At 44.4% G+C, this 20185-nt stretch overlaps 2 protein-coding genes across 4 annotated transcripts in view; both read left to right on the plus strand.

Moving 5' to 3' along the window:
• Nucleotides 1–4676: 4676 nt before the first annotated feature.
• Nucleotides 4677–10011, plus strand: LOC147022377 (interleukin-25-like). The gene is made up of 3 exons (XM_085893235.1): nucleotides 4677–8551; nucleotides 8720–8967; nucleotides 9098–10011. Exons 1-3 carry the CDS (start codon nucleotides 8426–8428, stop codon nucleotides 9330–9332), a joined length of 609 nt encoding a protein of 202 aa, XP_085749361.1. The 5' UTR covers nucleotides 4677–8425; the 3' UTR covers nucleotides 9333–10011.
• Nucleotides 10012–16823: 6812 nt separating this feature from the next.
• LOC147022378 (NACHT, LRR and PYD domains-containing protein 12-like) overlaps nucleotides 16824–20185 on the plus strand; it is a 41069-nt gene continuing 37707 nt past the window's right edge. For 2 of the 3 annotated variants that reach the window (XM_085893236.1, XM_085893238.1), the window contains exon 1: nucleotides 17543–17618. The gene's annotated coding sequence lies outside the window, so the exon portion shown is untranslated. Of the gene's footprint in view, nucleotides 16961–17542; nucleotides 17619–20185 lie in introns of those variants that run through there. The other variant, XM_085893237.1, reaches the window with a different exon arrangement.

The raw sequence follows: 20185 nt of genomic DNA on the forward strand, positions 1-20185 counted from the left end.
TATATTATATCGGAAGCAAATGCTACAGTTGATATTATAAATGGTACGCCTTGTTTTATGTCTACATTTTCACGTCTATGTTGTATGCCCTACTTTGCATATGTCAATGTCACACACATTCTCTCCTTTCATTCTAGGTCTAATAACTTGAAAGAACACGCACCTTCTTGCCTCGGGATGAAAAGTGAATTGGTTAAAAAAAAGAAAAGAAAAAAAAAGAATAAAAGTATAATTATAAAGTGACATCACTCAGTGGGAATAATATACAGCTACTTACGGTAAATGTTTAACAGTAAAACTGAAGGTTTGGATGGATTTACATATGTTGTAATAATGTGGTGAGATGTTGTGAAAATGACAACTGCTATGCAAATGATCTTATAATTGAGGAATGAATGTACTACAACAAACTTTAACATTACTTGTATACACTCTTTTTAATACATGGAGTGAAATTATATTATTTTATTTATTCTTCACGAAGGACACCGTGGGATCTTTAACATCGACCAACAATTGCTGGCAGATGAGACTCCCATTTATCGTCCATCCGAACGACGGATAATTCTTGATGATTCACCCTGTCTGTGAAACACCAAGATGACAGTTTATAGCTGGGTCAGGATTCAAACCCAGGCTAGATAGCTTAGAGGTGCCATGCTCTGAATAATGAAAATGTTTTTGTCCAAATCAATGTTTTGTTTTTTTTCACGTTGCACTGCCCGGTTCCTTGGTGATCGATGTATCAGTTTCACTTTTTTGAAACCATTGACTTGGAAGGAGATGCAAAACTGACTCGCAGACATTGGATCTTATATTTATAAAGATGAAAAGTTTTATTTTTTTATTCTGAACTTCCATCTCATATCACACAAGTACATGCACATTGTTTCTCCCCCTTGTGATAACACTGATTGTGTTAAAATTTGTCTTTTTAATCTTTTTTTTAAGTCTATCATCATAAGCGTTGAAGAGATTCATGTAAGAGTTTATAATGAGTAATATTGTTGCAGGCCCAGGGGTCGGGTGAGAAGACCACTCGGTGGGGGAAGCTATCTCGGCTCCCACCAGACTCCCTGGAATTGTAGGCCGTTGCACACGGATAATTCCATGACATGGCGGGTCCCTTAACCGACCGTGGATGCCAATAACTCAACCGCGTGACCTAGGGTCCTCCCGTCTTTGAGTTAATCGGATTACCTAATTAATCACGTGATTTAATTACCGGGGAACACGCCCTCGGTACGTCTTGTCCGAACCGGATCACTTTTCCGGATCGGATGCAGCCGAGTGACACTGCCAAGGACGTACCGCCTAAAAGGAACGGATCATTGGGGATAAAGTCCCGGCTAAAGTAGGATTCGGACCATGCTGGATCAATGGAAGAAAAGACAAAAACGAGCAGGAAACATTCCTAATAATAATAATTTATTTACAAGCAGGCGAAGAAAGTTATGTGGCACAGTGAATAGTTTTATTGTTGTGTGTAATGCAGGGATAGAAAGAAGCATGTGGTGCGACAATAAACAGGAAACTTACAAAAGAGGACACAGAGCAGACCTAACGTGAAAATAATAACAATAATAACAATAACGATCTTCTGCTGTCTTACTTAGGCAGACAGGCGCCAGGACACACACATACGCGCACGCACACACACACATGCACGCACACACACACACAGACACAGAAAACCCGATGAAGAGGGAGTTTAGAACCAGGAATTGGGCACCGTAAAGGAGGAGCTTGAGTCGAGAAGGGGCGGAGTCCAGAGTGCGAGGGTGGAGTAGTAGGCGGGAACAGGTAGGTGGGTGGGGTCGACGTCGTGTGAGCGGAGACGAGGAGGCGGAGTCCGAGCAGCAGGAGGCGGGTTGTGGCGGTGTCGACGAGGCGAGGCGAGAGAGACAGGGAGAAACTCAAAAAGCAAGGGAGACAGAAAAGGCAAGAGATGGAGGAACTTCTCCAACCTTCATAGGATTTGCAGTTTAGGGGGAGGGGCCACCAAAAATCGAAACGTCATCTCCTGAATCGGGCGCTCCGATTGGCCCCGACCCCTCACGTGGCCCACCAGCTTGGGCTGGAAACTGCCTCACTTCGTTTCCGGTAAGGCCATCCCAGACAGTGAACACACCTCACTCCGACCCCACGACATGACACGAATTCCCCACACCGAAATTGGCATGCGAATCATCCTGCAAAAACCCCCAGCCGTGCCTGGGTGATCGGTCAAGGGTCCCACATGCCTGCTCAGGCGTTTGACCAGCGTTGATCAACATGCTCGTTCCACGTGCGCCAACGTGGCCCGCACTGTACATTCCCTGGCTTGATCGCAGATTCGCTGGCCGGAGAGACGAGAAGACATTCACCGTCCATGGAGAATCCACTGCTGCCAGCGAGGACCGAATGTACAACATCATGAATAAATTCATGCATGTCTCACGAGCGACGTATGTGTCTACTTTCGAGCACATTCCATACAGTGCGCACGGTTCCGCCATTACGCACGTGGCCCCCGCTCGCGTTCACACGACTCCGCTAGCGTGTGCGCGGGGCGAACACCAATATGTGTCAGATATTGAGGTTGAAAAGGAACAAGCCGCTTCTACCAGCACACTCGTATCCTGCCCAACATGGCGTGGAGTCGGCTTTATCGGCCTCCGTACGCATTTCATGCAGCGTGGGCGTCGTGCTGGCTGTGTTTCCCATGCCGTGAAAAACACCTTCGTGCCCATTCGTATGCCTTTTCAATGTAACGGGCAATCTTCCCCAGATCATCGGAAGCTCGAGTCGATAATCCCGCACCAACAAGCACACCACATGACTCGGCGCTGCAGTTTCCCCACCGCGGCGCCGCACGCACTGGCCTCCACGAGGCCCCACCTTACAGCGAAGGCGCACGTGGCTGATTTACCTCAGGAATAATCAGAAAAGAAGAAGAGTAGGGATGAAATGAAGGAGAAAATTATTTAAGCAACCCTCGCTATTAGATCATCGCAACGCACTCCCTTGTTGTCCCGCTAAACAAATGGAAAGGGACTATCTACACGTATAATAATGGAATAACTGTCTTGGGACACTATAAGTTGTATGCATGCGGTTCCGAGAACCGCAACAATATATACATTTTATTCATAATCCTGTACCAGTCTTGTACGAGTCAATCAAAATGGTTGAGCCTAAAAGAGAAGGGATTAATAACGGTACCTGCTTCTTCCTCGCTTTATGCTCAGCATTTTGAGGATAGAGCATGGACAAACCCCATTGATTAGCATCTCATGGGGAGTGGGAGGTGATTTCTCCATAAAATTGCCCCAATGACTGCAGAAAGAAAAGTGCTGCCATTAGACAACACTACTGGTACCCAGTGTGTTTGGGGAAGTTACTTTCTCACAAAAAAAACGTTTTTCTTTTACATTTTAAACTTGCATCTGATGACACACATAAAAATCGAACTAGATACAACAATACAGGAGCTACACAACAAAGCATCTTCCAAATACCTTGGAGTATAAGATGAGAACCACCAAATATGTCATAAAAAAAATGTGCAAAACAATTACCAAAGAATACCTGCGTAGAACGAGGCTGATCCTGAAAACACACCTCTCCCCAGGAACAAAATTAAAGCCATAAACCAACTATCAGTACCAGTGTTCCAATACAGCTGCGGAATAGTAACCTGGCCACGAGCGGGAATCAGAAAACTAAATATCAGAGCAAGGAAACTCCTCACAATCCACAAAATGTTCCACAAAAATCAATGCATCCCGAGAATGTGCCTGCTGAGGAAAGGAGGATGTTGCGGCCTCAAGTTTTTGATGGAACTCAATCAAGTGCACAGAGCCAATGACTGTAGGATTAGCAGAGTAGGTAAAAAGTTAAACAGATGACCGAATACAATTTGTACACAAGCATGAACACGACAAGCCTGAAAAGGTGTCTCTCACCTTGGAAAAACTTCCAAAAAACAGGAGCGAATAGAAGATGTGATACGCCAAACCGAAACAGCAACAAATACAGCTCCAACAATTGTAACTGCGAGAAAGACAAGAGAACAGGGAAATATATAAATAAGAGTTGGACAGATTGGGGATAGACAAAGAAGGGTCACTGGAATAGCTAAGCTCAGCTCAATTGGGACGGAAAATGAATCCCAGCACGTGGAATGAAGGTTCAGTGTCAGTGCAAGGACATTAGCCATTCAGACTTCCAATCCAATGGAGGAAGCCCTCTATCTATAGTGGATAGGGAAGGTACACGAGTTAATTCTTAAACACACTTCACCACATTCTTGCTGTTATTATAGTCTTAAACACTCAAAACCCAGAGGTTGATGTGAAGTTTAGTTTTACTTAACTTTAAAATAGTCACTTTCAAGATGTGAGAAACCATACATTTGCATTTGTTATAGCGAACGCAGTGAGCTTCATACTTAACGCGTGCACATGAGAGAATAGGAAACAACAACAACAACAACAACAACAACACAATACCCTGGCAATTTGGAATCCGTGTCGTTAGCTATGACCTTTTGCTTCCGGTTGTTTTTAAATGCTGTGCGGTGTATAAACACGATTGGGTTTTATTTCTATCTTGTGAATATTACTTAACGCGTGCATATGAGAGAATAGGAAACAACAAAACAACACAATACCCTGCCAATTGTGAATCCGTGTCGTTGCCTATGACCCTTTTGCTTCTGTTTTTGTTTTGTTTCTGGTTTTTGTCATGGGGAATGATGCATGCCGGGAGATAAAGGCATCGTCGGAGACATGAAAGACCCAAATAATATCAGACATGGTGTATATTTCCTCCACTGATTTTAATAAAGACTAGCATAACCCGCGCTCTGCGCGACATGTTGGGGTGGGTGTGTTTGAGAAAGGAACTGATGCAGAGTATCAGTAGTAATTTTACTTTAATGCAGAAAGTGGAATACGATTTCACTGTTTCAGAACCATTTTATTTACTTCTTTTTGTACCATGCACCTCATATGGTCTTTGAGATAATGTAAGCCGAATATGACGTTACTCGAGCGCAGAACAAAGTCGAAGATAGCGCGACATGAAACCACAAACTCGGAAATAATATATAAGATATCTCCCGCATCAACAAAAAATAATTTTTAATCGTGATTAAATGATCCAAATCCAGGCCGAAGTAACCGGAAATTGCGTATACAGTTGTCAACAAGTTATAGGTAAAGTCAGAAGCGAATGTAAGAATAATTCCATGTTCGCTTCTAGGCTTTGCCTATTCCATATTAGGATGTTCAAACAACTGTACATTTTAAAGTAATGTCAGACCCTGCTATTAGCAAGGGATATGTTCCTGGAAAATGCTGCAAATAGTGAATCCGTGAATAGCGGGGCATTGTTTCAATGGAAAAAGGGGGGATAGGTTCCCGGTGGTTCGTGATTCATGAAGGAAAAGCAAAAAGCCTGCAAAAAACTGTGTATACACCAGCAAAAACAACCCTGAATACACCGACAAAAACTCGCAAAAATACCCGCAAAAAACCGCAAATATGCCTGCAAAAAACGTGAATATGGTCGCAAAAAATCGCGAATTTGCCCAGGAAAAACTGCAAATATGCTTGCAAAAAAACCGTGAATATGCCTGCGAAAAACTGCAAACACGCCAACAAAAATCCGCGAATATGCCCACAAAAAGCCCCGCGAATATACCAGAAAAAAACCCGCGAATATGCCCGCAAAAAACCCGCGAATATGCCCGCAAAAAACCGGGAATATGCCCACAAAAAACCGGGAATATGCCTGCAAAAAAACCATGAATATGCCCACAAAAAACCGTGAATATGCCTGCAAAAAACCAGGAATATGCCCACAAAAAACCGTGAATATGCCTGCAAAAAACGCGAATATGCCCACAAAAAGCCCCGCGAATATGCCCGCAAAAAACCCGCGAATATGCCCACAAAAACGCGTGAATATTCCCGCAAAAAACCGTTGACTATGTCTGCAAAAAACTACAAATATGCCCGTGCAAAACCGCAAATACGTCCGTGAAAAACCGCGAATATTCCCGCAAATAACCTGCGAATATGCCTGCAAAAAACCGTGAATATGCCTGCAAAAACCATGAATATGCCCACAAAAAACCCGTGAATATGCCCACAAAAACCCGTGAATATGCCTGCAAAAAACTGGGAATATGCCCACAAAAAACGGGGAATATGCCACAAAAAACCGGGAATATGCCTGCAAAAACCGTGAATATGCCCACAAAAAACCCGTGAATATGCCTGCAAAAAACGGGGAATATGCCACAAAAAACCGGGAATATGCCTGCAAAAACCGTGAATATGCCCACAAAAAACTGGGAATATGCCTGCAAAAAACCACAAATATGCCCGTGCAAAACCGCGAATACGTCCGTGAAAAACTGCGAATATACCCACAAAAAACCTGCGAATATGCCCGCAAAAAAACGTGAATATGCCTGCAAAAAAACCACGAATACACCGTGCAAAACTGCACATACGTCCATGAAAACCGCGAATATGGCCGCAAAAAAATCCGTGCATATGCCCGCCGAAAAAACCATGAATACGCCCGTGCGAAACCGCGAATACGTCCGTGAAAACTGCGAATACGTCCGTGAAAAACCACGAATAAACTCGCGAAAAACCACGAATATGCCCGCAAAAAAACCCGTGAACATGCCTACAAAAACCGCAAATATTCAAACAAAACCGCGAATAAACTCGCGAAAAACCACGAATATACCCGCAAAAAACCGCGAAAATGCCCGCAAAACCCGTGAATATGCCCATAAAAAACCGTGAATATACCTGCAAAAACCCGTGATTATGCTCATAAAAAACCGTGAATATGCCCATAAAAAACCGTGAATATACCTGCAAAAAACCGTGAATATGCCTACAAAAAATCGTGAATATTCCCACAAAAATCGCGAATATGCCCACAAAAAACCGTGACTATGCCCATAAAAAACCGTGAATATACCTGCAAAAACTGTGAATATGCTTACAAAAAAACTGCGAATATTCCCACAAAAATCGCAAATATGCCCACAAAAACCACGTATATGCCCACAAAAAACCGTGAATATGCCCATAAAAAACCGTAAGTATGCCTGCAAAAAACCCCGCGAATACGTCCCTGATAAATCGCGAATAAATTCGCGAAAAGCCTCGAATATGGCCATAAAAACCCGCAAATACGTCCCTGAAAAACCGCGAATAAATTCGCGAAAAGCCTCGAATATGCCCATAAAAAACCCCGCGAATACGTCCCTGAAAAACCGCGAATAAATTCGCGAAAAGCCTCGAATATGCCCATAAAAAACCCCGCGAATACGTCCCTGATAAACCGCGAATAAATGCGCGAAAAGCCTCGAATATGGCCATATAAACCCGTAAATACGTCCCTGAAAAACCGCGAATAAATTCGCGAAAAGCCTCGAATATGCTCATAAAAAACCCGCGAATACGTCCCTGAAAAACCGCGAATAAATGCGTGAAATGCCACGAATATGCCCATAAAAAACCCGCGAATATACCCGCGAAAAACCGCGAACCTCCAAAAAAAACACACAAAAACACAAAAAAACAAAAAAAAAACACCCACGAAGAAATCGTGAAAACGCAAAACACAGAACTGCAAATGCCGAAGCAGTCGCATTTTATAAACCGCGAATATGCGGGATCCGCAAATAGCGGGGTCCGGCAGAACTCGGATTCCGGAATACACAAATGGAAGTGTCACCTGCTTCGTGTCAGGAGGAGTTCTCATGTTATGTTTATTTTCTTTTATTTAAGCAAAAGTTTCTTTACTCGATAATAGTTCCCAATGCTGTTCACCGCAATTATTTTTCGGCTTAAGCTGGTGAGGCGTACTTTTAAATCACAACCACAAAAGTGAGCAGAGACTTGGAAAGAATTGTGGAAGAGAAGGATATGACGACCTGAGCAAGGTTACTCCGGTTGTCTTTTTCTTTAACGGCCACAATTATACCCACGTTCTTCTGGGGTTGGCCGCGGGAAGCTTGGCCCGAGTCTTTCACAAATCGGCTGACCGTACTTGGCCAGGATTCCGGCGATAGCTCGCCGACTCGCATGGGTGTCCTGATGACGAGACTTATTTTAAAGAGTATTTTTGAGGCTTCATTTTGTTTAAGAAGGCCGACCTCACCTCTGTTGCTATTTGGTTGATAAATAATGCAAATGATTTTACAGCAGGTTTTCATTGAACCCTGATAGTAGAACACCCCGTTATGTGTATTATTTGAAAGACGTAGAATGTACTACAAGTTCTTCCCCTAGACATGTTGGGGCAGAGGTTGTGAAAATTTTTGATACAGCTGAATGCCCGTGGCATCGAGTGGAATCCCCACACTGTGGGACCACCCTCAAACAGTCAGGATAAAAGCACAACACAAATGCCTCACATGCAGTGCCACCTTACAGAGCTCCAGAACCAGAGCGACTTGGAAGAAGAAACTTCAATAAAACCGAAACTTCTTACAAGGAAGAGCGAATTGAACTGGATCATGAGTTTTGTACAGGTGAGAGTAAGCCTCGTGACTTGCACAAATGCCTTTTGTCTTTCAATTTCTGCGCATCTTGTTTGTTTGAGGTTCCACTGCGAGCTTGGTTTACAATTCGAAATGAGAAAACCATGAAGGATAGATCTATTTACCTATAAAATGCTGATTCTATGCTACTTCACACAGATCTCGCTGCTGCTGCTGCTTTCCTCGCCGCTGCTCTTGGTTCATTCCTTTGAATACCAGAATGAATGCCGACAGCCTATCCCGGAGGAGAAGTTGCTGAAGCGTCTGAAAACACCGCCGCTGCAAATTCTCCTGTCGCAGAATCCGAGGAACTTGCAGAAGTCCATCCCACCGTGCCCAAATTGGACCCCAAGCTTCTTGGAGAAGTCAGATCTGAAGGATCGCTCACTGTCTCCCTGGACTTTCAAGTAGGTTATTTTAGGTGTGGGATGGATAGTTCTGTGCAGTTGATAACTTGAGTACAAATTGAGATTTGTGTTTTGTTAATTTGAAAACACTCATGACTCTCTTGTCTTTCTCTTCGCTCTCCTCGTACAGAATTAACCACAAGAAAGGCCGTGTACCCGAGGCGATCATTGAGGCCGTATGTCTTTGCCGTGGCTGTATCAACCCTTCGAATGGCACCGAGGTGCATCACAGTGTCTCTGTGCCCGTGTATGGCTCAATACTTGTGCTGCACCACAGAGAATGCCCGGGTGGGCAGGTGCGCTACCACCAGGAGCACCTCCGTGTCGCCGTGGGTTGCACCTGTGCTGCACCGGTGTTGATATGAAGACCTGTGCTCTGCTGGTTGTAACCACCTAAGTGGAGCAAGAGAACATGGCATCGGGTTTGAAGCGGGTGCCATTTTGTTGACCATATGTTATGGTCACCACTTGGCTTCACCGACCAAAGTCTCTGATACCTCCACTGGCACCTAATCAAGTTCGTTTGTAACTCTTGATGGATGTTCCACCAGCTCGATTTTAGTTATACACATTGTATAATGTAACTGCTACTATTATTGATAATATAATGGATTATTTTATTGATGGTGAAAGGTAATTGTCTTCCAGATTGTGCTGATTACTGGCCTTTTCACAGAGAAGTGTTGAATTTGTCTTCATAGAGTAACTATAGAGAAACTATATCCTGTCCAACACTGTACTATCAGTGATAATTATTTATACGAGGCATGAAATTGTGATTTTGGCACTTACAAACTGTGCGAGTCGTTTTTCTCTTTGTGACCGTGTCACATCTTTGTAATGCCTAAGGCATTAACCTTGTCGTGCTGTGGGGTGTACCGCCACAGTTAAGTGCAGGGAGCAGGGTGTGCAAGCCTTTCAGCTTCACTCCTGTATTTTTGTTTTTGTCAAACATCTAGGGAAGTTAACCCTAGCATTATGGATTGTACGTGCTTGTGTGCACCTTATTTCATTGTTATGTTTCTAATAAATCTCCAAGTCCCACGCTGTTGCAATGTTGGCATTTTGCTTTGACTTGTTTTATTTCCTCGGTTCATCAATTTGAGAATCTAGAGACCGATAAAATTTTGAGGGTAGGACGCCAGTCGTGCAGGGATAAGCCGTAACGTGCTTGGATCTTGATCACAAATACACGTGTGATTAGAGAAAGTAGCGAAGATCAAAATCAGATGAAAGTGAAACTTAGGGTCTTTGTGGGCTAAAATATAAAAAAAAAACAAAAAAAACAATTGATAAGGTCTCCGGTTCGTGGAGAAGCTGCAATACAAATCACACACACATGTCGACAAATGTGCGAGAAAACACCGCCTTGACTTCGGACAAACGGCTCTTGAGCTTTGGGAAGAAGGGATGTAACTTACTGGAGCACTCTGGGTACCAGGAATGCCATCTGGCATAACATCTTCCCCGCAGTCATTGGGTAAGGAGACATTACCTCTTCTCCATAGGAGGCCAACCCACAGGATGTATCCGTGCTCTATCCTTTAAATGCTGAGCATCAAGCGAGGAAGCAGCACATATATCATTTACTAAATCTTTGGTTTGACTGCTCAAGTCGGAATCCAATCAACCACCTTCAAAACTCAAGCGGATGTTCTACTTATTATGTCACAGAGTCAGAGGAATTAGGAAGAGTGGACTACAAATGGGTATAAGATAAGTAGGTATGAGAAATGCACATAGAAGCTTGTGGGGAGGATGAGCTGGGAAGCAGACTTGCAATCATGTACGGAAGAGATTGCAATACCTGACACAGTAAGACAGTGAGACAGGGGAGAACAGAGGGTGATGAAATAATGGAGGTGAGTATTGAGTTTGGACTTAGGGAAGATAACAAGGAAAGGTTTCTTCGCACAATGCATATGACTTGGAGGGGCAGGATCTGATTGGACAGCCATGACCCATCTGTTTGGATAGCTTGAGATTGAGAGCACCCATCCATTGCCCGACGGAAGAAGAAGCATGTCCAAGGTGGAATGACCATGGTGAAAGCCAATAATAAATATGAGTTCCCTTACAAGGAACTTCCATGAGGCCTATTAAAGCCTGCACTATTATTACAGAACTATGGTTGTTTGTCCGTGCTCTGTCCTTATAAATGCTGAGTGTTGAGCAAGGAAGCAGCATGTACCATTTTTTAAGTCTTCAGTCGGATTCGGCTGGGGTTCAAATTGCTGACCTCCCAGACTCAGGGTGTATGCTCTAATATGTGCAGAGAGGAGTGAGATCATATTATTTTTGTCTCCCTGCCTGTCGGTCAAACAAAATTGAAAATCATTCCAAACAGGAAACCTGTGGTTTTTAAGGATGTTATAAAGGACACAAACAATTGGCAAGAAGAACTAATTTAACGTGTTAACGTAAGAGAAACAGCGTGAAATGGCAGTAAGTTCCGGAATTAATTAATTAATACATCTTTTACAGTATTTATTTTATTTTAATTTAATTATATACTTGAAGACTGGAGAACACAAATCTTTCGTCATAATATTTCAAGGAACCTCCAGTTTTGCCGAACTGTCGGACCTCGCGGTTCGCAGATTCGCTATTCGCGGATCTCGCGAATTCGCGGGTCAAAAAGTGTGACATGCTTCTTCATTCATGCTTCATGTATTCACGTTTTTATATTTTGTTACTTTTCAGGACCGGTCTTCTATATCCACCTGGGAAATTGGAAATCAGACAACGTCACAGCATTACATAAAGAGGTGCGAAAACAGATCCCCCTTAAACTCCAGACAAATTAGCTTACTGTACCTCCAATCATGAGCAAGGTAATGGAATCCATCATCGCAGTTGCCATAAGATCATTCCTTTTCTCCAACAACCTCGTCTAAGATCATCAATTTGGATTCAGACCTGGTCACTCTACCTTAGACATGCTGCTTCGACTCTCTCAACAATGGATGGAGGCACTCAATATCGGACATGAGATCAGGGCTATCTCTCTGGACATATATGAACCTTTTGATACGGTCTGGCATCCTGCCTTGCTCTACAAACTGTCTGCTTATGGAATCCAAGGCCAACTCCATTCTTGGATTACTGACTTCCTCCACTCTTGTAGACAACATGTGGCTCTCATCAGAACCCTTTAATCTCCTCTCCCTGTAAAGGATGGAGTACCCCAAGGCAGTGTTCTAGGCCCAATATTATCCCTAATCTTCATCAATGATCTCACTGACTCTCTGGGAAATCCTCTTTATCTCTTTGCTGATGACTCCACTCTCTGCCGTGACATCTCTCATCCTTCTGACTGACAGGCAGCAGACTCTTTTCTCTCTCCTCAGACCTTGACAAAATCACAAACTGGTCAAACACAATTTTGTTGATGTATCCGTGTTGTCCGCCCTTTGCATTCTCCCTTACCCCTCATCATTACTTGCATCCCTTGTTTGTCCGTCTCTGACTACTTTCTCCTTCCGCCCTGCTGTTGCTTCCCTTTTCTCCTGCTGTTCCCTTTGTTAGGGACAGCTTCTGGACGACTTCAATAGCACTAAACTTTCGGATTGTTTTTTTTTAACTATCGTTAAAATCACTATTTCATGAAAAATTTAAGTAACGCTGTGCGGGGCATCATGTTCTATGAACTCTCTAGTTTAATGTGGTGGTGGTGGTGGTGGTGGTGTGCTGGTGTCACACCTCCAGTCATGATGGCCTGAACGACCTCCTCCTGCATCAAATTTCCTTGTTTATATTTCCTTGTAACCTTATCCCGACCCAGCTGTAAACGGTCATCCTGGTGTTTCACAGGCCGGGTGATTCATCAATGTACGTGCCGTCCCGTCTCCTGGTATTAGTTGGTGGACGTTCAAGATCCCACGGTGTCCTTCTTGAAGAGTAAGTGAGTTATCCCCAGCACCACCATCAAGTTACAAATTCCTATTTTAACCTACAGGGGGCACTGCATTAGTGGCAGAACTTCTTCTTCGTCTTCTTCTTTCGGATGCACGACATGCAGCACAAGGCGGTGGGGTAGCGTCATTGGCGAAGGGTGCAGCTGAGAGGTCCAGCTGTGCCTCCAGAAAAAAAATCATGGAACCCCTGGCGACCTGTGGCATCCGCAAGAAGATCTTCAACCGACATCACATTGATCTTTCATTGACGAACTTATTACATGAGCGGTCTCTAATTCACCATAATAACCACATTTTTAGATCCTCATGGAGGACCTCGAAGTCTGACTCACGTTGTTGTTCTTGTGGACTTTTTTGTTTCACAGCCTCCAGTTTTCATCGAAACTTCCTGAAACTTGGCATATACATGTAAAAATTCCCTGCGCAGACACTAACCATCTCCGATTTTGAAAATTCCTCCGAGAAAAAAAAGTTATGACGTCAAAATATCTCCGCTAATGGAAATCGCCGAAAAAAATTATCTCCGAAACTAGGCAAGCTTTTTGAATTCTGTTTGCGGGAATCGAACAGGGCATGAGCAGAGATGAATTACTGCACATATAATACATCACTGTGACGTCATATCAATTTTTATGACGTCATTCATGTTTTTTGACATTTTTTGTTTCACAACCCAGAGTTTTCATCGGATCTTCGTGAGACTTGCCATGTATATGCAGAAAGCCCACGCGCAGGCAGTAACCATCTCCGATTTTGGAAATTCTTCCGAGAAAAAAAGTTGACGTCATAATATCGCCGCGAATGGAAATCGCCGATACCATTATCTCCGAAACTAGGCAAGCCGTTTGAATTTTGTTTGCGGGAATCGAGCCGGGCATTAGCACAGATAATTAATCGCAAACCTGATACATCACAATGACGTCATATTCGTTTTATGACGTCATCATTAAGACGACGAGGACCTTAGCTCATTTGAGCTTGTTACTTCGAGACGTTGCTCCACATTTGCATGAGCACACTCTGTTTTTCCTGAGTGTATGGATAGTAACTCCATTGATTAAAGTTTTCCCTTGAGCCATGATGGAGTCGCCATGTTACCTCCACCACCGCAGGTGCATCGAGGTTGTGTTGTCACCCCCTGTTTGTCTGTCTGTGAACACAAAATCTCAAAAGGTTATGGACTGATTGTGAGGGAACTTGGTGGATGAGTTGGGGAGGTGACAAGAACAAGCGGATGAGATTTTGGTTCAGGTCCGAATCCAGATCCGGCCTATCAGTGGAGTACAAAACGTGTACTGTTCAGCCTGGCGGAGGTATGCTCTCCACCGAGTGCTGTTTTAGTTTCACGATGAAATACCAGGAGTGTGTTCAGTTACCAAGGTTACTGTGGAGCACTCGCCAAGTGGTTTCAATACTCAAGCAAGCACTCTATTGGAAACCGTTGATATAAGGAACGGCTGGCTTGGCAAGCGCTAGCAAGCTGCTTGTTAACCGAACACACCTTGTTATGTCCAATTTGTATTTCTTAACACCGAGACTGATAGGTTCGTTTGTGGTTCACTCACTACCCCCGAAGATGAATCCACAGCATTGGCACACAATGGCATTGCTTTTTTGTTTGTTTGTTTAAGCCATGGCATATGGTATCTAGAGGGTCTTCAAAGGTCTAAGGGCTCTCAGTAGTCTAAAGGATCGAAAGGTACATTCCAATAGTACGTAAATAATAGACAAGTACATGAATTTTTTTTTTAAACATTCACAACATGTACGAGCAAACAGGACAGCCGGCTCAACGTCCAGTCCAAAGGGACATTGTATCCAAGGACTTGCGAAGTACCAGGTGACAGTTTGTACCTGTTGGGACAATTGAACCCAATTCTTTTGCCTTGGGGATTGAATCCAGACCGTCAGGGCGAAACCACCACGACCAAGTGATGCACCTGTCCGAAATGAGGACACTCAACCGAGTGATGCACCTGTCCGAAATGAGGACACTCAACCGAGTGATGCACCTGTCCGAAATGAGGACACTCAACTGAGTGATGCACCTGTCCGAAATGAGGGCACTCAACCGAGTGATGCACCTGTCCGAAATGAGGACACTCAACCGAGTGATGCACCTGTCCGAAATGAGAACACTCAACCGAGTGATGCACCTGCCCGAAATGAGGGCACTCAACCGAGTGAGCACCTGTCCGAAATGAGGACACTCAACCGAGTGATGCACCTGTCCGAAATGAGAACACTCAACCGAGTGATGCACCTGCCCGAAATGAGGGCACTCAACCGAGTGAGCACCTGTCCGAAATGAGGACACTCAACCGAGTGATGCACCTGTCCGAAATGAGAACACTCAACCGAGTGATGCACCTGCCCGAAATGAGGACACTCAACCGAGTGATGCACCTGCCCGAAATGAGGACACTCAACCGAGTGATGCACCTGTCCGAAATGAGGGCACTCAACCGAGTGATGCACCTGCCCGAAATGAGGACACTCAACCGAGTGATGCACCTGTCCGAAATGAGGACTCTCAACCGAGTGATGCACCTGTCCGACATGAGGACACTCAACCACGTGATGCACCTGTCCGAAATGAGGACACTCAACCGAGTGATGCACCTGTCTGAAATGAGAACACTCAACCGAGTGATGCAACTGTCCGAAATGAGGACACTCAACCGAGTGAGCACCTGTCCGAAATGAGGGCACTCAACCGAGTGAGCACCTGTCCGAAATGAGGGCACTCAACCGAGTGAGCACCTGTCCGAAATGAGGACACTCAACCGAGTGATGCACCTGTCCGAAATGAGGGCACTCAACCGAGTGATGCACCTGTCCGAAATGAGGGCACTCAACCGAGTGATGCACCTGTCCGAAATGAGAACACTCAACCGAGTGATGCACCTGCCCGAAATGAGGACACTCAACCGAGTGATGCACCTGTCCGAAATGAGGGCACTCAACCGAGTGAGCACCTGTCCGAAATGAGGACTCTCAACCGAGTGATGCACCTGTCCGACATGAGGACACTCAACCACGTGATACACCTATCCGAAATGAGGGCACTCAACCGAGTGAGCACCTGTCCGAAATGAGTGACTTAACCGAGTGATGCAACTGTCCGAAATGAGGACACTCAACCGAGTGAGCACCTGTCCGAAATGAGGACACTCAACCGAGTGAGCACCTGTCCGAAATGAGTGACTCAACAGAGTGATGCACCTGTCCGAAATGAGGACACTCAACTGAGTGAGCACCTGTCCGAAATGAGGACACTCAACCGAGTGAGCACCTGTCCGAAATGAGGAAACTCAACCGAGTGAGCACCTGTCCGAAATGAGGCACTCAACCGAGTGAGCACCTGTCCGAAATGAGGGCACACAACCGAGTGAGCACCTGTCCGAAATGAGGACACTCAACCGAGTGATGCACCTGTCCGAAAAGAGGACACTCAACCGAATAAGCACCTGTCCGAAATGAGGACACACAACCGAGTGAGCACCTGTCCGAAATGAGGAAACTCAACCGAGTGATTCACCTGTCCGAAATGAGTGACTCAACCGAGTGATGCACCTGCTGTGCTCGTGTCACCGAGACCGGATGATCCTGAGTGCGTGACAACTGACAACTAATCGGTTAACGTGTCTCAGCAGCAGCTCGTCGATTCCAGGCCAACACTCTGCAGCAGCATGTCCAGCTCTGACGTTTCCCATTGGACAAAAACCTGCGCATCCATCCCGTCGCCATGGAAACTGGTGTATCCTTTCTCGATTTAGTAAACGGTAAGCAGCTTCACTTATAACAACCCCTAACCCCACGATATATATATATATATATATATATATATATATATATATATATATATATATATATATATATATATATATATATATATATATTTATTTATTCATTCCTGCCCATCCTTTATCTCACATCCTGTCCATACCCTCCCCTTATCCTCCCTCCTCACTGGTCCTCCCCCATTCGTCCCCCCTTTCATCCTGGGAATGCTGTGGCAACCTCAGGGAATCTGAAGATTTTGCAGAAATCTCTGCTTCCACATCGATAACCTGGTAAGTGAATCGATATCATGTCATCATTTTGTATCTATGGTTTAACATGCCTGTTCAAACGTGGGATGTGCACAAACAGACAGAATGAAGATATCGGATCAAACCCTCACTGGAAATTTACGAGGAATCTCTCTTGGAGCAAAATGATGTGAAATTAACTGTTTCGGCATCACGTGATCGAGGCAAACCGTTTTAACCACAGATTTTCCAGTCGAGATCAGCAATGTTGTTATTAACTCGTTAGTTTATTTATTTATTATATTGATCTGATGCGACAGGTGAGTTTGTACAGAGATCACATCAAGACAAATACATTCGGAGACGTGAGGGGACTTCAGTGGGTCCTGGGTAAGGTGAGCTCAAACCAAGGGAAACATCAGTGAAGGATACCTGGGTAAGGTGAGCTCAAACCAAGGGAAACATCAGTGAAGGATACCTGGGTAAAGGTGCTGTCACACCTTGACGATTTAGCCAGCGTATGCCGACCTATGAAAAATGTGTCTAAAACGCTGGCACACGTCGAATACGGTATGGGTAAGTTGTGTATACGTTAGGTGCACGCTGAAAAACGATGAAGAAAAACATCCTGGGAATGCTGTGGCAACCTCAGGGAATCTGAAGATTTTGCAGAAATCTCTGCTTCCACATCGATAACCTGGTAAGTGAATCGATATCATGTCATCATTTTGTATCTATGGTTTAACATGCCTGTTCAAACGTGGGATGTGCACAAACAGACAGAATGAAGATATCGGATCAAACCCTCACTGGAAATTTACGAGGAATCTCTCTTGGAGCAAAATGATGTGAAATTAACTGTTTCGGCATCACGTGATCGAGGCAAACCGTTTTAACCACAGATTTTCCAGTCGAGATCAGCAATGTTGTTATTAACTCGTTAGTTTATTTATTTATTATATTGATCTGATGCGACAGGTGAGTTTGTACAGAGATCACATCAAGACAAATACATTCGGAGACGTGAGGGGACTTCAGTGGGTCCACAGGACGACCTCGAGGTGTCCACTCTGGGTTCGAATCCCGACACAGCTGTAAACTGTCATCTTGCTGTTTTTACAGGCAGGGTGATTCATCAACATCTATCATGCATTCGTTGGTGGAATGTTAAAGATCCCGTGGTGTTCCTCTTTAGCAGTAGGCGAGCTATCACCGGCACCCTGACCAAACTACAAATTCTTATCCTAACCAGCAGAGGGCACTGCATCAGTGGCACAGCCGCACCCTCAGCGAATGATGCTACCTGCTGCCTTGTGCATCACTGGAATGTCCGCTTGTACTTCGATATGAAGTACAAGCGGACATTCGGACACAATGAACAAATGCAGAGGGTACACGAGATTTGAGCGTGTGTTCCAAGCATCACGAGCCATTGGTTCGGATGACGATGTCACACGGGTCAAAGTGACTTAAACCCTTAAACCGTTGGGTTCTCGAGCGATTGATACCTGGGTAAGGTGAGCTCAAACCAAGGGAAACATCAGTGAAGGATACCTGGGTAAGGTGAGCTCAAACCAAGGGAAACATCAGTGAAGGATACCTGGGTAAAGGTGCTGTCACACCTTGACGATTTAGCCAGCGTATGCCGACCTATGAAAAATGTGTCTAAAACGCTGGCACACGTCGAATACGGTATGGGTAAGTTGTGTATACGTTAGGTGCACGCTGAAAAACGATGAAGTACGCTGTCATATTTCATGGTACGTTTAGTACGTCGTGAAATTTCAAGCATGCTGAAAATTTTACGACGTACTCGCCGTATGGCTCACACGTTCCGCTACGCTGGGAATAAGTTGTAGGCACGTTATGCGACCATTGACACACGTCGACACACGTTACTTGTAAGTTACTCATAAGTCAAAACACGTCGAGGTAATGTTTAGCGTACCCGAAACTTATTTTCTCCGTCAAGGCACATTTTCTTTTTTTCTCCTTGGCTCCGTGAAGGCACGTGACGAAATATCTGAAGTTGTTGTGGTTGTTTTTTTTGTTTGTTTGTTTGTTTTTTAGTCCATCATGATTTTTAAAATACATTCGGACATTTGCTTTTAAGTTTCGACGTCGTCGTGACAATATCTTCAAACAGAAAATATGCACAGAGGAGGAACTAAGAATAAGACATGAGCAAACTGAAGAGGCAATCGGATGTGACGTAATGGCACGTGACGAAATATCGGAAGTTATTGTTGTTGTTGTTTCTTTTTTTTAACGCTGCCAATACGCCATTATACGGTAGCTGTAAATTAGAAACATGTTCAGTAAGTTCTGTGGTCGTCAGGAAGACGTCAATCAAATACATCTACATACGTCAATATGCGTTGGAGGTGCGTTACACATAGGTTCAAAGCACGTTACTCATAGGTTAGAAATAAGTTTTGGGTACGCTAAGCATTACCTCGACGTGTTCCGACTTATGAGTAACTTACAAGTAACGTGCCTCGACGCGTGTCAACGATCGCATAACGTGCCTCGACGTGTGTCAACGATCTTGTAACGTGCCTACAACACGTTACTCATAGGTTATAAATAAGTTACGGGTATGCTAATCATTACCACAACGTGTTTTGACTTATGAGTAACTTACAAGTAACATGTGTCGACGTGTGTCAACGGTCGCATAACGTGCCTACAACTTATGGCCAGCGTAGCGGAACGTGTGCGTCATACGCTGGCATACGTCGTAAAATTTCAAGAATGCTAAAATTTGAGGACAACCGCAAAGTACAACGATGAAAGCCAGCGTACTACGACAGATGGCAGTGTTTTTCAGCGTGCTCTTAACGTATACAAACTTACCCATAACGTATTCCACGTGTGCCAGCGTTTTAAACAAATTTTTCATCAGTCGGCATATGCTGGCTAAATCGTCAAAGTGTGACAGCGCATTAAGGTGAGCTCAAAGCAAGGGAAACATCAGTGAAGGATACCTGGGTATGGTGACCTCAAAGCAAGGGAAACATTCATGAAGGATACCTGGGTAAGGTGAGTTCAAACCAAGGGAAACATTAGTGAAGGATACCTGGGTAAGGTGAGCTTAAAGCAAGGGAAACATTCATCTAGGATACCTGGGAAAGGTGAGCTCAAACCAAGGGAAACATCAGTGAAGGATACCTGGTAAGATGAGCTCAAAGCAACGGAAACATTCATGAAGGATACCTGTGTAAGGTGAGTTCAAAGCAAGGGAAACATCAGTGAAGGATACCTGGG

This window comes from Eptatretus burgeri, chromosome 8 (genome assembly GCF_056783735.1).
Source record: "Eptatretus burgeri isolate ZD-2024b chromosome 8, Ebu_testis_v1, whole genome shotgun sequence".
Classification (NCBI taxonomy): Eukaryota; Metazoa; Chordata; class Myxini; order Myxiniformes; family Myxinidae; genus Eptatretus; species Eptatretus burgeri.